A 15799-nucleotide genomic window follows, 5' to 3' on the forward strand; every position below is an offset into this window, starting at 1 on the left:
ACCGGAGTTCTTAAGTTGAACTTTCTGGTTGGACCTTTCATTCGAGTTTTACCTGTGCATTAGATGAGTACTGATTGTATGCTTGTTTGTTTGCGATAGAGTACCCGGAGTGTGCCGCTTGTTACTTCGACTCGTTAGCTTTTGCGGATCATCAGCAAGGCAAGTAACACTTTGATCATACCCCGTTCATACCCGGTTTTATTGCATTAGATCTGTTTTCCTCAAACACTTGCATGATTAGGATCTAATTAAACTGTGGGTATTGGGAAGTAGTTGAGGTAGTGCCTATTACCTGTTTTCTTATCAAACCCTTGGGAGTTACTTCTACGTTGCTTTTATTATTGCCATGCTATGCTCGTAGACGTGGATTTGGGTTTGAGTGATATTCATGACAGATGTGAGATGTTTATTAATGGTTCAACTTAAGGTGGCAACTAAAACTCACATCTGGGTGGATTGAGGCACCTGGAGAACCCAGTGTTGCTGTATGTATAAGGTCCGCCACCCAGGCTCAAAGGGATCATAAGATTATTCATGCTAGAAACTTCCGTGTGCAGCCACAAGCTATTATGGGCTCTAGCATAGCTGAGTAGGTTACAGGATCTCTTGAAGAGGTGGACTAGCAGATGTAGGGGAAAGTAGGTGTACCGGTCCATCCAGAGTAAAGAGTGATTGTTTCTGAAAGACTGTGTCTCGGTCATCCGTTTCTCAAACATCATGTAGTGCGAGAATCAAGCGGAGGCGATCGAGTCTTGTGGGGAAAAGTGCGCAAACCTCTGCAGAGTGTACAAACTGATCATGATTAGCCGCGTCCCCGGTTATGGACAACTTGAGTATCTAGTACCTGGATTATCATTTGAATCTCATCACCATGTTACTTATAATTAATTTTGTTGGGTTAATGATGACACTTAATTGGGATTGAGTTGGAGGTACCTTCTCAATGTTTCACAACCACCATGATAGTTAAATAAAATTTATTCCTTTGTAGTAGGATAAAATTGGCTTTTCGCAAAACTGTAACCATAGAGCTTTCCACCAGCCATAAATGCATATAGTATAGCATTATTATTGTTCATTGTTCTCTATGTGTTACTTTGCCAGCATATCCTATGTGCTGACCCGTTTTCGGTCTGCAACGTTTCATGTTGCAGAATTTTCAGACGACGAGTAAGGTGCCTTAGGTCGTGGTCTTATACTCAGTGATGCTGCTGGAGTTGATGGACTCACTTATCTTCCAAGTCTTCCGCTGTTATCGTTTTAGATGGCCTTAAGCCATGTTTATCATACTTAACCTCTTCAGAGATTTTCGATGTAATAAGTGTGTGATTGCTACTCTGTTATAAATCCTCCATTTGTACTGTGCGTGTCAGCATTACTGATCCAGGGATGACACTGGTGCACAGCAGCACAGACCATTTGAGGTCTGGTCGCTACATCGCAATGCTCAAAGCTGCAGAGGTAGAAATCAAGAAGGGGCATCAAGTGTTGATGGTTAACAAGACCACTAGTTTCAAGAAAAGGGCAAAGGAAAGAAGGGAAACTTCAAGAAGAATGGCAGGCAAGTTGCCACTCCCGGGAAGAAACAAAGTCTGGACCTAAGCCTGAAACTGAGTGCTTCTACCGCAAAGGGATTGGTCACTGGAAGCGGAACTGCCCCAAGTATTTGGCGGATAAGAAGGATGGCAAAGTGAACAAAGGTATATTTGATATACATGTTATTGATGTGTACCTTACTAATGCTCGTAGTAGTGCCTGGGTATTTGATACCGGTTCGGTTGCTCATATTTGTAACTCGAAACAAGGACTACGTATTAAACGAAGATTGGCTAAGGACGAGGTGACGATGCGCGTCAGGAATGGTTCCAAGGTCGATGTGATCGTCGTCGGCACGCTACCTCTACATCTACCTTCGGGATTAGTTTTAGACCTGAATAATTGTTATTTGGTGCCATCGTTGAGCATGAACATTATATTTGGATCTTGTTTAATGTGAGACGGTTATTCATTTAAATCAGAGAATAATGGTTGTTCTATTTATACGAGTAATATCTTTTATGGTCATGCACCCTTGAAGAGTGGTCTATTTTTGTTGAATATCGATTGTGGTGATACACATATTCATAATATTGATGCCAAAAGATGCAAAGTTGATAATGATAGTGCAACATATTTGTGGCACTGTTGTTTAGGTCATATTGGTGTAAAGCACATGAAGAAACTCCATGCAGATGGACTTTTGGAATCACTTGATTATGAATCATTTGATGCTTGCGAACCATGCCTCGTGGGCAAGATGACTAAAACTCTGTTCTCTGGAACAATGGAGCGAGCTACTGACTTATTGGAAATATTACATACCGATGTATGCGGTCCAATGAGTGTTGAGGCTCGCGGCGGGTATCGTTATTTTCTGACCTTCACAGATGATTGGAGCAGATATGGGTATATCTACTTAATGAAACACAAGTCTGAAACATTTGAAAAGTTCAAAGAATTTCAGAGTGAAGTGGAGAATCATCATAACAAGAAAATAAAGTTTCTACGATATGATCGCGGAGGCGAATATTTGAGTTACGAGTTTGGCCTTCATTTAAAACAATGTGGAATAGTTTCACAACTCACGCCACCTGGAACACCACAGCATAATGGTGTGTCCGAACGTCGTAACCGTACTTTATTAGATATGGTGCGATTTATGATGTCTCTTACCGATTTACCACTATCGTTTTGGGGTTATGCATTAGAGACAGCTGCATTCACTTTAAATAGGGAACCATCTAAATCCGTTGAGACGACACCATATGAACTGTGGTTTGGCAAGAAACCTAAGTTGTCGTTTTCTTAAAGTTTGGGGTTTCGATGCTTATATGAAAAAGCTTCAGCCTGATAAGCTCGAACCCAAATCGGAGAAGTGTGTCTTCATAGGATACCCAAAAGAGACTGTTTGGTACACCTTCTATCACAGATCCGAAGGCAAGATCTTTGTTGCTAAGAATGGATCCTTTCTACAGTAGGAGTTTCTCTCGAAATAAGTGAGTGGGAGGAAAGTAGAACTTGATGAGGTAATTGTACCTTCTCTTGAATTGGAAAGTAGCTCATCACAGAAATCCATTCCCGTGATGCCTACACCAACTAGTGAGGAAGCTAATGATAATGATCATGAAACTTCGGATCAAGTTACTACCGAACCTCGTAGGTCAACCAGAGCACATTCCGCACCAGAATGGTAAGGTAATCCTGTTCTGGAAATCATGTTACTGGACCATGAAGAACCTACGAACTATGAGGAAGCGATGATGAGCCCAGATTCCGCAAAATGGCGTGAGGCCATAAAATCGGAGATGGGATCCAAGTATGAGAACAAAGTATGGACTTTGGTGGACTTGCCCGATGATCGGCAAGCCCTAGAGAATAAATGGATCTTCAAGAAGAAGACTGACGCTGATGGTAATGTTATTGTCTACAAAGCTCGACTTGTCGCGAAAGGATTTCGACAAGTTCAAGGAGTTGACTACGACGAGACCTTCTCTCCTGTAGCGATGCTTAAGTCTGTCCGAATCATGTTAGCAATTGCCGCATTTTATGATTATGAAATCTGGCAAATGGATGTCAAAACTGCATTCCTTAATGGATTTCTTAAAGAAGAGTTGTTATATGATGCAACCAGAAGGTTTTGTTGATCCTAAAGGAGCTGACAAAGTGTGCAAGCTCCAGTGATCCATTTATGAACTGGTGCAAGCCTCTCGGAGTTGGAATATACGCTTTGATGAGGTGATCAAAGCATATGGTTTTTTACGGACTTTTGGAGAAGCCTGTATTTACAAGAAAGTGAGTGGGAGCTCTGTAGCATTTCTAATATTATATGTGGATGACATATTGTTGATTGGAAATGATATAGAATTTCTGGATAGCATAAAAGGTTACTTGAATAAAAGTTTTTCAATGAAAGACCTCGATGAAGCTGCTTATATATTGGGCATCAAGATCTATAGAGATAGATCAAGACGCTTAATTGGACTTTCACAAAGCACGTACCTTGATAAAGTTTTGAAGAAGTTCTAAATGGAACAGTCAAAGAAGGAGTTCTTGCCTGTGTTGCAAGGTGTGAAGTTGAGTAAGACTCAAAAAACCCGACCATGGCAGAAATTAGGAAGAGAATGAAAGTCATTCCCTATGCCTCAGCCATAGGTTCTATAAAGTATGCTATGTTGTATACTAGACCTATTGTGTAGCTTGCCATGAGTTTGGCAAGGGGGTACAATAGTGATCCAGGAGTGGATCACTGGAAATCGGTCAAAGTTATCCTTAGAGGACTAAGGAAATATTTCTCGGTTATGGAGGTGATAAAGAGTTACGTCGATGCAAGCTTTGACACCGATCCGGATGACTCTGAGTCTCAATCTGGATACATATTGAAAGTGGGAGCAATTAGCTAGAGTAGCTCCATGCAAAGAATTGTGGACATGGAAATTTGCAAAATACATACGGATCTGAATGTGTCAGACCCGTTGACTAAACTTCTCTCACAAGCAAAACATGATCACACATTAGTACTCTTGGGTGTTAATCACATGGTGATGTGAACTAGATTATTGACTCTAGTAAACCCTTTGGGTGCTGGTCACATGGCGATGTGAACTATGGGTGTTAATCACATGACGATGTGACTTATTAATGTTTAATCACATGGCGATGTGAACTAGATTATTAACTCTAGTGCAAGTGGGAGACTGAAGGAAATATGCCCTAGAGGCAATAATAAAGTTGTTATTTATATTTCCTTATATCATGATAAATATTTATTATTCATGCTAGAATTGTATTAACCGGAAACTTGATACATGTGTGGATACATAGACAAAACACAGTGTCCCTAGTAAGCCTCTACTAGACTAGCTCGTTAATCAAAGATGGTTAGGTTTCCTAACCATAGACATGTGTTGTCATTTGATGAACCGGATCACATCATTAGGAGATTGATGTGATGGACTAGACCCATCCGTTAGCTTAGCATAATGATTGTTAAGTTTTATTGCTATTGCTTTCTTCATGACTTATACATATTCCTTTGACTATGAGATTATGCAACTCCCGGATACCGGAGGAATACCTTGTGTGCTATCAAACGTCACAACGTAACTGGGTGATTATAAACATGCTCTACAGGTATCTCCGAAGGTGTTTTGTTGGGTTGGCATAGATCGAGATTAGGATTTGTCACTCTGAGTATCGGAGAGGTATCTCTGGGCCCTCTTGGTAATGCACATCATATCAAGCCTTGCAAGCAATGTCACTAATGAGTTAGTTGCGGGATGATGCATTACAGAACGAGTAAAGAGACTTGCCGGTAACAAGATTGAACTAGGTATAAGGATACCGACGATCGAATCTCGGGCAAGTAACATACCAATGACAAAGGGAATAACGTATGTTGTCATAACGGTTCGACCGATAAAGATCTTCGTCGAATATGTGGGAGCCAATATGAGCATCCAGGTTCCGCTATTGGTTATTGACCAGAGAGGTGTCTCGGTCATGTCTACATAGTTCTCGAACCTGTAGGGTCCGCACGCTTAACGTTCGATGACGATTTGTATTATGAGTTATGTGTTTTGGTGACCGAAGATTGTTCGGAGTCCCAGATGAGATCACGGACATGACGAGGAGTCTTGAAATGGTCGAGAGGTAAAGATTGATATATTGGACGATAATATTCGAACACCGGAATGGTTCCAGAGTGTTTCGGATATTTATCGGAGTACCGCGAGGTTACCGGAACCCCCCCGGGGGAAGTAATGGGCCACATGGGCCATAGGGGAGAGGCAAGGCAGCCCGCAAGGGGGTGGCGCCCCCCCATGGGGAGTCCGAATTGGACAAGGGGAGGGGGCGCGGCCCCCCTTTCCTTCTCCCTCTCCCTCTCCTTCCCCCTTTCCCCCTCCGATAAAAGGAAGGGGAGGCCGAATAGGACTTGAGTCCTAGTAGGACTCCTCCCCACTATGGGGCGCGCCTAGGCCAGCCTCCTCCCCTCTCCTCCTTTATATACGTGAGAGGGGGGGCGCCTCCTAGACACACAATTGTTCCAAGCCGTGTGCGGCGCCCCCCTCCACCGTTTACTCCTCCGGTCATATTGTCGTAGTGCTTAGGCGAAGCCCTGCGCGGATCACTTCACCATCACCGTCACCACGCCGTCGTGCTGACGAAACTCTCCCTCTACACTTTGCTGGATCAAGAGTTCGAGGGACGTCATCGAGATGAATGTGTGCAGAACTTGGAGGTGCCGTACGTTCGGTGCTTGATCGGTTGGATTGAGAAGACGTTCGACTACATCAACCGCGTTAAGCTAACGCTTCCGCTTTCGGTCTACGAGGGTACGTGGACACACTCTCCCTCTCTCGTTGCTACGCATCTCCTAGATAGATCTTGCATGAGCGTAGGATTTTTTTTTAATTGCATACTACGTTCCCCAACAGCTGCACACGAGGTTGGCTCCGGGGCGGCGGCGCGGGCACGGATCCATCGCGGATCTGGTCCTGCGGCGCGGTCTCGGCCTCCCCTGCTCGATCGGCGGGTCTCGGTTTGGGGACTTCTCCTTGCTGAGATCTAGCAGCGGCGGCCTGGATCATCTAGATCCCAACAAGGATGGCGGCGACCCGTGCACGAGAGATGGAGGTCTTCGATCAGATCTGGGTGAAAACCTACTATTGGCTATTGCCAAGGCTGGCGATGGCGACGTTGTCTGCATTGTTCCCTTCCTGAAGGCATCGCCGTGGAGAAGTTCAAGGCCACTCTCTGCTACCTCCGAGGGAAACCCTAGATCAGTAAATCGGATGACAGCGGCTCTCTGGTGTCGTTTCCCCCTTGGGGGCGTCATTCTTGGAGGTGCACACGGGCTCGAGGGACCGGAGGACGGCGCCTTTGGTGGAGCGGTGCTTCATCTTACACATTGATGGTGGCGGATCTCGGCGGCGTGGCGCTGTGGAGACTCGGCGTCTGATGCGTGGAGATGGACTCGCGCAGGTGGAGGAAGCTGTCTGGCATCATGGTGGTGTTGATGGCAGAGAGGCCTGGCAAGGTGGGTGCTTCAGTTCTGCTCTGAGGATGGACCGAGGGATGATGGATGTGACGGCCCTTGCAGCGTGCGGTGCTCACTGGGAGTGTGCCAGACCGGTGTGGGACCCAATCCAGGTAGTGGCTTGGATGAGACACCCGACTTTAGATGTTAGGCTTTGGTGCGATGTCTGTTTGATATTAGGCCCGGACATTCGGCACGCCTTCATCAATGGGATAGGAGTAGCAACGGTGTTGCCAAGATGGTGGCTTCAGACTTATTGATGTATCACCATGTATGATCTTTGTGAATAATTAATAATATGGCTGCATGCATCGTCCAAATGCAGAGGCCGGGGTACATCCTCCTTTTCTAAAAAATAAAAATAAAAAAATTCTTTCTTTAGAGGGAGTATTTCTTTTTCTTTCTGTCGAGAGATATTATCAGACTGGTGACTGGTCAATGATCTGATGGTTTGGTTTGGTTTGGTTTATCCGACTCGGCCCCACCTGTAAGCGCTGCCTCCTCTCTCTCATTTACTTTTGTCGCATCGAGAGCTCTACCCGGAACGGCGGCGAGAAGGGACGGGCGGAGGAGAGATGCCGCACCGCGCGCGGCCGATGACGGGGCTGCTGGTGTTCATGGGCGTCAACCTCGTCCTCCTCAGCACCATCACCCCCGTCTACGACTTCGTCTGCTTCCACCCCTACTGGGACCGCAGGGTACCCCCACCCTCTCCCCGCTCCTTCTTCTCCGACTATATGCGGAAATGCCTGTGATCGTCGTTGGTTTAGACATACCCACTGGAAACTTCACTCGCCGTGCAATTCCTAGCTAGAACGAGTGCCTGTTTGGTTGGATTCTTGTTCTAGATTTGCCCATGCGCATCTGCACACCAGCTGTTTGTGGAAATGCCCGGGGGCGGTTAGATAGATAAGTTGTTTGGACTGGATGTGCCTGGGGGCGCCTCTTCCTGCCGTTCTTGAAAATTTTCCAGGGAAACTACATCTGCACATGTTCCATGATAGGCCCATCCTTACTTCCCAACAACTTGCAATGATAGTACTAGGATCTTGATTTATTGAATACAATTTTGAATTCTGTATGTAATGTGTAATTTCTTGTCCAAATTTGCAGAGAGAACGCCGTCAAAGGGAACGTGAAGCACTGCAAGGCAATGGTTCTCTAGAAACTGCAAAATAGACTCTACTAGGTAAATACATGCTTCCGGTGAATTAACTAGACTTCAACTACACTACACTGATATTCCACAAATAAATGCCTTTTTTTCGAGGTGAGAAGCGCTCATTCCTCGCATACCATTTGGTGCCAGGAAACTGGGAGATTCCGTTGATGTATCTCATAGCAAATAGTCCAATAAGTAGCGACCTCACTTTCCATTGACAAAATATTTTACTTTTCATTCGTGCAGGTATCTGCTTACATTATTAGCTTATCACATCCTGGATTGTTCATTTACGTGGGATGAAGAAAGTTTGATGAAGTTGCGACCAGGCTTTTCAGTGTCGGTGGGTCATTAGATCTTGTTTCGTGATGCTCCTGCAACGTGTCAGTCAATTCTCTGTAATGACAAACCAAGGAACACCATACGCTGTGAAATAAGTTCTTTAAACTACACTGTTATGAATCTTTTGTCAACTTCTTGTATTCATCTGGTGTAACATAAGCAAATGAAATCATCTATTTAGTTCAGACCTGTTGTAATACAAGTAAATCAAATCATCTGGCCTCACTATATACTATATGTAGTCTTGAAATTGTTGGTGAAGACCAATCATATCTTCATTCATCTAGTCTTCCCTCTATGTTTCTTCTCCCTCAACCACATCAGCAGAGGCTTGCACCCTCATGAATGCACCGATGACCTCTAGGGCTTGCGCACCACCAACATCTTATGTAAGTGTACAAGATGACAAAAATGTGCAGGGGGGGGGGGGGGGGGGGGATAAATCCATCTTTCTTCCCCAAATTCATGGGTATGTATGTGGATTCCAATCCAAGTGATACTCCTCAGCAACTAGTGAGTAGATTGTACAAATCTGTCCACGGTTTTAGCTCAAGCTGAGAAGCATCTGGAAAGAGGGTTCCATTATGCACTCTGCACTGGTGGTGCTGCACATCTCCCTGTTTGAGCTAAAATGTATGTTTCACTCTAGAACTAGATCTCTCCTCTTCTTTGGGTTCGTTGGCTCGGTGCTGCCTGCTCCTTTCTTCATCATCGCCACAAATTCTGAATAATCTATCCTCCCATCCTATATGTGCAAAAGTATCTTTAGTTTCTTTGGATGCAATAAAGTAAAATAATCATCATCAACTGAGTAAACTGGCTATCAATTTGATTTATCAGGTCCTATTTTTGGGTGCAATGTAACTTCTGTGCGTCAGATCGCGTATGTGTAATGTATATACTCAATCTATACTTGTTGTTCCTTACATTGTCAGTGTCAGCCTCTGAGATGATCTCCTTGATCTCTTTGGCATCATACATTCCCTTCTCCTTCAAGGCTTGCTCGAGCTCATCTCTTGTTATGTACCTGCAAGATTTGTGAGATAAAACATAAGTCGTAGTAAAATACTATCTAAACTACATAATTCAGCTACCTAGTCTGTTGATTTTGTTGTTCAGCTTACCCACTGTTATCCTTGTCGAAGAACTGGAATGCTGTGTATAGGTGCTCCTCTCTATGCATCTTGTTCATGTGAACTGTCGCGGTGACAAACTCCTCGTAGTCAATCAATCCATTGCCATCTGCATCAGCCTGGAGAAATTTGAAGTACAGATGAATTTTGATGAAAAATCTGTCGTGCAACGGAACCGTGTTATCGATAGCTCGCTGAAGAGTGAAGACTCACTGCTTGCATGAGTTGCTCAATTTCATTGTCTGACAGCTTTGTGCCCTGCTTTGCTAGCCCGTTCTTGAGCTCTTCGAGCGTGATCGTGCCGCTGTTATCTTTGTCGATGTTCTTGAACATCTCCTTGAGCCCCCTGATCTCCTCTTCCGATAAGCACCCAGCTATAACCTGACAGCACACACACCATCAAGGTTGAGTGCCTGACAAACTGCAATCTAAGCATTGTTTGTTCAATTCAACAGCTACGAGTAGATACGAGGAGAAAAACAAGAGTTCCTCCTACCCTCAGCGCAGCTTTCTTGAACTGGTTCATGGCCCTGAATTGCTTCAGCCTGTTGAGAACGACATTGTCGAGCGGCGTATCGGGTGCGTCTCCGTCTTCTTTGATCCATGGGTGATCTGGCAACTCAAACCCACACAACTTTCAGGCCATGAGCTTCGACACAAGAACCATATGCACATGAATCAGGTCTGGGAGAGTGCTTACTGAGGACTTGGAAGGCCGTGAGCCTCTCCTTGGGGTTGATGTTGAGCATCTTCTTGACAAGATCCTTGGCGCCAGAGGAGATGTTTGGCCATGGATCGCCGTTGAAGTCGACCTGCCCGCGCAGGACGGCGGTGAAGATGGCGTTCTCGTTCTCCGCCCAGAATGGCGGGACGCCGGCGAGGAAGATGTAGAGCATGACGCCGATACTCCAGATGTCAGCCTCGGGGCCGTAGCGCCGCTTGAGCACCTCCGGCGCGATGTAGTAGGCGCTGCCGACGATGTCCCTGAACACCTCGCCTTCCTTGAAGAAGACGGAGAGGCCGAAGTCGGTGGCCTTGAGCGGCGAGTCTTCCCCTTTGCTGAGCAGGAGGAAGTTCTCCGGCTTGAGGTCCCGGTGCATCACCCCCATGCAGTGGCATGTGTGGACGATGCCGACGATGGCCCGGAGCAGCGCGGCGGCCGCCCGCTCCGTGTAGTGGCCCTTGGCGATGATCCGGTCGAAGAGCTCGCCGCCGGCGCAGAGCTCCATGACGAGGTGCACGTTGTGCTTGTCCTCGTAGGCGCCCCGGAGGTCGACGATGTTGGGCTGGCCGGAGAGGTGGTACATGATCTGCACCTCGCGCCGGACGTCCTCCACGTCCTCCTTGTTGGCCAGCTTCCGCTTGGCGATGGTCTTGCACGCCAGCTTCTCGCCGGTGGAGCGGTGCGTGCACAGGTGGGTCACGCCGAACTGGCCGCGCCCGAGCTCCTTGCCGATGGAGTAGGTGGTGCGCACGTCCTCCATGGCGCGGCCGAGCACCTCGCCCACGGGGGGCGGCGGCTTGCCCGGCTTGGCATTGGCGGCCGGCGGCGCTGCGAGGCCGTTGCTGGCGGTCGACGACGACGCGACGGGCTCCACCTTTGGGGCTGCGGGCGGGGGCGGCGGCGGGTCCGAGTTGGCGTCGCCGGCGCGCCCGGCACCCTTGGCGCAGCATTGGCCCATGGCTCTCCGACGGAGACACAGGCATGCATGGAGAACCGGCCAAAAGAGAGACCAGCATGCAGCATTTTTCGCTTTGTTTGGTTGGAAAGCCTTTGTGTGATAGAGAAAAAGATGGATTCGGAGTTTGGAAGGTGTGGAGGGAATGGCGGCAACGGGCGCCGGATTCCGGATATCCGGATATAGCTTACTTGCTTGCTTCCTCACTTGCTCTCTTTTCCGGTCAATGTTTTATAGCCATGGCTGTCAGTTCCTGGTACGCCCCATTTTGATACTAATAGTACAATTCTTCGAGTGTATGCCCATTATTTTTCCAAGATAAATGCACATTATGGAAGTGACTTCAAATTGCTATGATAAAATGTTGCGGTTGCACTTGGGGTGATCATCTTAGAGATTCACAATTATACTTGAAAATAAAATATATCATTCTGCAGGCTTGCAGCCCTCGTGCATAAAATTGAGGTCGATTCAACATTTCTCATCTATCTAAAGCATCCATAAGGCTCCGGGACTTTTCAATCTCTATACACACACCAATGAAATTTGACCAAAAGGCAACTAAAACATTTTCTATTCTTCTGATGATTCAACATCTCTACATAATTTACAGAGTAATCTTCCAGGCCTCAGAGCTCAGGTGACTGTATCCTATCACCTGGAAGCAGCCATACAGAATGTTTCAACCTTGAGAGGCCTCTGAAACTCCAAATAAGATAGCTATATACAGTGCTTATGTTGAGAACTGACTAGAGACACCTAGCTAAAATTCCTCATGGGGCAACTTGCGTACAGTATATGCAGCTCCCATCGTAAACAAGATTATCATAGCATGTAAACCCTTCCAAAATTGTGATCTCCTTTTGCCATAAATTGGAAAAAAAATCCTAATAGATCATCCTGCGCAAAAGCTCTGAGCATAAATCATGCAACCTTGTTCTGAATAAAAATTGGCTTACATTTAGCAGGCATACATCGATCTTTCTAGTTTGAAGGATTTTTTTTTATCTCTTCGATGTAATCCACTTATTTGACACCTTCATGTATATATGTCATCTCTTGATTCATTCCTGCAGTAGTACGCAACTGGGAATTAATAAGCCTGAGGCGTTTCATCTCTTGATGTGATCCTGCACTCGTATGTTACTGCACTATATAGGAAAGCTAGCCAGCTAAGATTATAATTGTGTAAGTTGCTCCACTGTCTGTAGCGTGAAAGTTTCTTCTGGGATCTCTAGTGCAGCATAAAATTCTTCTTCCTCAACAACCACATTAGACAACGTTGTCTTGAAGCTGTGTATAGCATCCTCCGGATGCCCTTTCGCTATGGACGCCTGCAATTGCATTTGTAATGGTAAGTAAGTAACCTGTCACAAGAACTAACCTGCAAGAGCATATCCCTTCTCTACGCTTTGTAAAAAACATATAAAAGATTTTGAATTGGATTTCTATCTGTGCAAAGTATATGATGTGAACAATCCATACATACCAAATGCATTTCATCAAGCTTGAAAAGGCAGAACCTCCATTTCCTAGACTCTATCCCGTCAATGTAGACAGAGATGTTACTCCATTCAACATGGTGGAATTCCAAGCGATGCAGCCCAAATCCAACACCAGCGCCTACAGCTTTAACAAATGCTTCTTTGAGACACCAGTACCTACAAAAGACGAACAATTTAAAGCCTGGTATGGCGAGGGCATTTGCAGGTGTCCCTTTTCTTTACTGTTGACTCAGTGCGATTTCAATCTCCGACGGGCGGCAATCAATCGAAGGAAGAAGAAGGCCAGTATGTTTTTCAATGTAATGTACTGGTTGTTTTCATTGATAATTATCAAATCAAAGATGGCACTTTGGGTGTCTTTCTTCAAAAAAAAAAGACGAACAATTTATACTATGCAGATCATCAAAAGCATGAAGATGATCTCAACTAACATAGCTGTTAACATACACTTCTTACAACAGCAGAACAACCACATCCTTGGTAGGGTTTGAAGCGTACTTATTTCAAATTTAAAAACACCAGTAAAGAAAAATCTCCTTTCACGTTGTTGGCAAAACTCAGAGATTTGTTATGCTAAAATATTAAAAATTAGGACTCAAGCCCCATGCAGCTGAATGGGTTGTTAAACACTGCGGCGTCTATGAACTTGCATGCAGTAATGATAAGCTTTAGTACATGGGAGTACAGGTACTTGGTTAGGTTTCAGCAGAAATTCATAAGTAGTAGCATCGATCTACTACTCTTTTCTTGTGCTGTTTTCATGGTGATTCTAGAACTAGCTCATAGTCCTCTGAATTATCCTTTAGGGTAGAGGTTCTGACGCTCAACCACATCTCCGAATGCTCATTATGTATACATTATTGTCTATTAGAAAGCTCCCAACAAATAATTACCTGTAGAACTCTGTTAACATCTCAATGGAGCCGGCAGCGCGACCAATGCAGTTCCACTCATGGCCAGTGAGGTACGAAGAGAAGTTCTTAAGGAATTCCACGGTGGTTTCTCCCTGAGGCTTAGAGATACACACAATATCAAGGCCAACAAGGCAAAGCAGCTCTGATGCTATGCCGACGTAGTCACCCTGATGCGACGTGTTGAAATTGAAGTTTTTGAAGGCCGGAGGGCCATTCTCCTGCAAGAATGACAGGGGTATACAACTTAATCAGAGGGTGATCCATTGATTGCAGAAGCTATTCGACCTAACAAATGCTCATTTCATCCGGTGATGTAGTTGAGAGTAAATAAAGGGTAAAGAGTTGTTGTAGTGACTTCGGAATGAAATTGATTGAACAGGCTGCAGTACCAGATACGGCTTCCCTTCAGTTGTTCGGTATATGTGAATTTGGTGGAATGGGATGCCAAGAACACGGTGCACAAGCGAGTACTGGAGCAGCCGGCTGAGGAGCGCTCGTTTCCTGTCTTCCTCCTTGACAAACCTGCACCAGCGAGCAAGATGAATCTCCGAAGGGCATGGTTAAGGGTTTTGATTCGAATTCAACCCTAGCAATTCCATGGGTTTTTCTTATCGATCTCCGAAGGGCATAGTTAAGAGGGCAAGGAAGCATGGGGGGAGTTAAATTGGTGGGAGAGTTTACCTGGCGATGGCATGGCGGTGGTGCGGCGGCAGGAGGGCAGCCGCGGCTTGGAACTGCGTCGGGGAGGGGCTCCAGCGGGCGACGTCGACGAGCCACCTCCGCCGCACCCCGCCGCTGTGCTCCTCCTCCATCTCATTCCTTTCTGGTAACTTCTCCCAAGGTGAGATGGCGGGGCCGGGGCGGGGGCCAGGACGCCTCGCCGGCGCCGCCGGCACCCCCACCTCTAGACAAGTGGAGTGCGACGACAAAGTCTCCCACCTACAAGCAGGCTGAATCCTATTCGGCGCCCTCTGCGCCCGCTACAGTGCAATACGCAAACGGGCGCATACCCCCCCTTCTCCGCTGGGCCGGCCCATCTAGCTCTTTTACTCTGTGTTTATCAATTCGCAAAAAAACTCAGATTGTACTGAGAATCGAACTCGGGACGACCTGCTTAATAGTAAACCACGGTAACCACCCCGCCATCCCCAACTGACATGCAAACTTTTAAATATTTTTTTCTTCTTTCTTTTTTTCTTCTGTGTTCGTTTTTCTATTTTCATTTTTCATTTTTTCTTCCTAGGTTCCGTGAACTTTTTTCAAATTTGTGAAATTATTATTCAAAATCGATGAACTTTTATCAAATTTGACGAACTTTTTCAAATCGATGAACATTTTCCAAATTCGATGAACTTTTTACCAAATTTGATGAACTTTTTCCAAATTTAATGATTTTTTTCAAATTCAATGAACTTTTCTTCAAATTCGATGAACTTTTTTCAAAATTGATGAACTATTTTTTCAAATCGATGAACTTCTTAAATTTTGTGAACTTTTTTCCAAATTTGATGAACTTTCCTTAAAATCAATGAACTTTCTCAAATTGAGGAATTCTTTTTCAAATGTGATGATTTTTTTGAAAAGTCAACACGGTCAACTGCAAAGCGGTCAAAAGTTTAATGGTCAACTGAATTGAACGATCAACGTGTTAATTGAATCGGACGATAGAGTTTTCTGTCTGTAGAGCGATCGAAGAAGAGGAATGATCGATCCAGCTAAATGGGCCGGCCCAAGTGAGCTGGGACGTGAGCGCCAGCAGCCGAAAGCGGCGCATAAGGCGCCAACGAGGAGGACTCTACAAGCAGGGCCCACCACCAACCGGTGCCGAACCCCTGAGAAGAAGCTGGAGGCCCGTCAGGAAGGACTAGGCACACAATCAAAGGCCCATGTAGCCCTAAAAAAAAAACCTCAAAGGCCCATGTACGCAACGGTCAGCTACTTTTTTGATGAGGGGGGCAGCTCTGAAGGGAGAGCTCCTAGTTGACGCTC

General features: G+C 45.6%; 3 protein-coding genes across 3 annotated transcripts; 1 reads left to right on the forward strand and 2 right to left on the reverse strand.

Moving 5' to 3' along the window:
* The first annotated feature begins 7540 nt into the window (after positions 1-7540).
* Positions 7541-8764, forward strand: LOC109775951 (uncharacterized). The gene is made up of 3 exons (XM_073496383.1): positions 7541-7773; positions 8189-8264; positions 8484-8764. Exons 1-2 carry the CDS (start codon positions 7651-7653, stop codon positions 8252-8254), a joined length of 189 nt encoding a protein of 62 aa, XP_073352484.1. The 5' UTR covers positions 7541-7650; the 3' UTR covers positions 8255-8264; positions 8484-8764.
* On the reverse strand, positions 8702-11590 carry LOC109775949 (calcium-dependent protein kinase 25). Its single transcript, XM_020334652.4, has 6 exons — positions 10413-11590; positions 10209-10324; positions 9926-10093; positions 9704-9831; positions 9507-9606; positions 8702-9324 (listed from the first exon to the last, which is right to left on the reverse strand). The coding sequence occupies exons 1-6, from the start codon at positions 11392-11394 to the stop codon at positions 9220-9222; spliced, it is 1599 nt and encodes a 532-aa protein (XP_020190241.1). The 5' UTR covers positions 11395-11590; the 3' UTR covers positions 8702-9219.
* Positions 11591-11936: 346 nt separating this feature from the next.
* LOC109775950 (uncharacterized) lies at positions 11937-14774 on the reverse strand. Its single transcript, XM_020334653.4, has 5 exons — positions 14492-14774; positions 14200-14332; positions 13790-14028; positions 12881-13052; positions 11937-12725 (listed from the first exon to the last, which is right to left on the reverse strand). Exons 1-5 carry the CDS (start codon positions 14620-14622, stop codon positions 12570-12572), a joined length of 831 nt encoding a protein of 276 aa, XP_020190242.1. The 5' UTR covers positions 14623-14774; the 3' UTR covers positions 11937-12569.
* Positions 14775-15799: the final 1025 nt, after the last annotated feature.

Source organism: Aegilops tauschii, chromosome 4, assembly GCF_002575655.3.
Source record: "Aegilops tauschii subsp. strangulata cultivar AL8/78 chromosome 4, Aet v6.0, whole genome shotgun sequence".
Lineage (NCBI taxonomy): Eukaryota > Viridiplantae > Streptophyta > Magnoliopsida > Poales > Poaceae > Aegilops > Aegilops tauschii.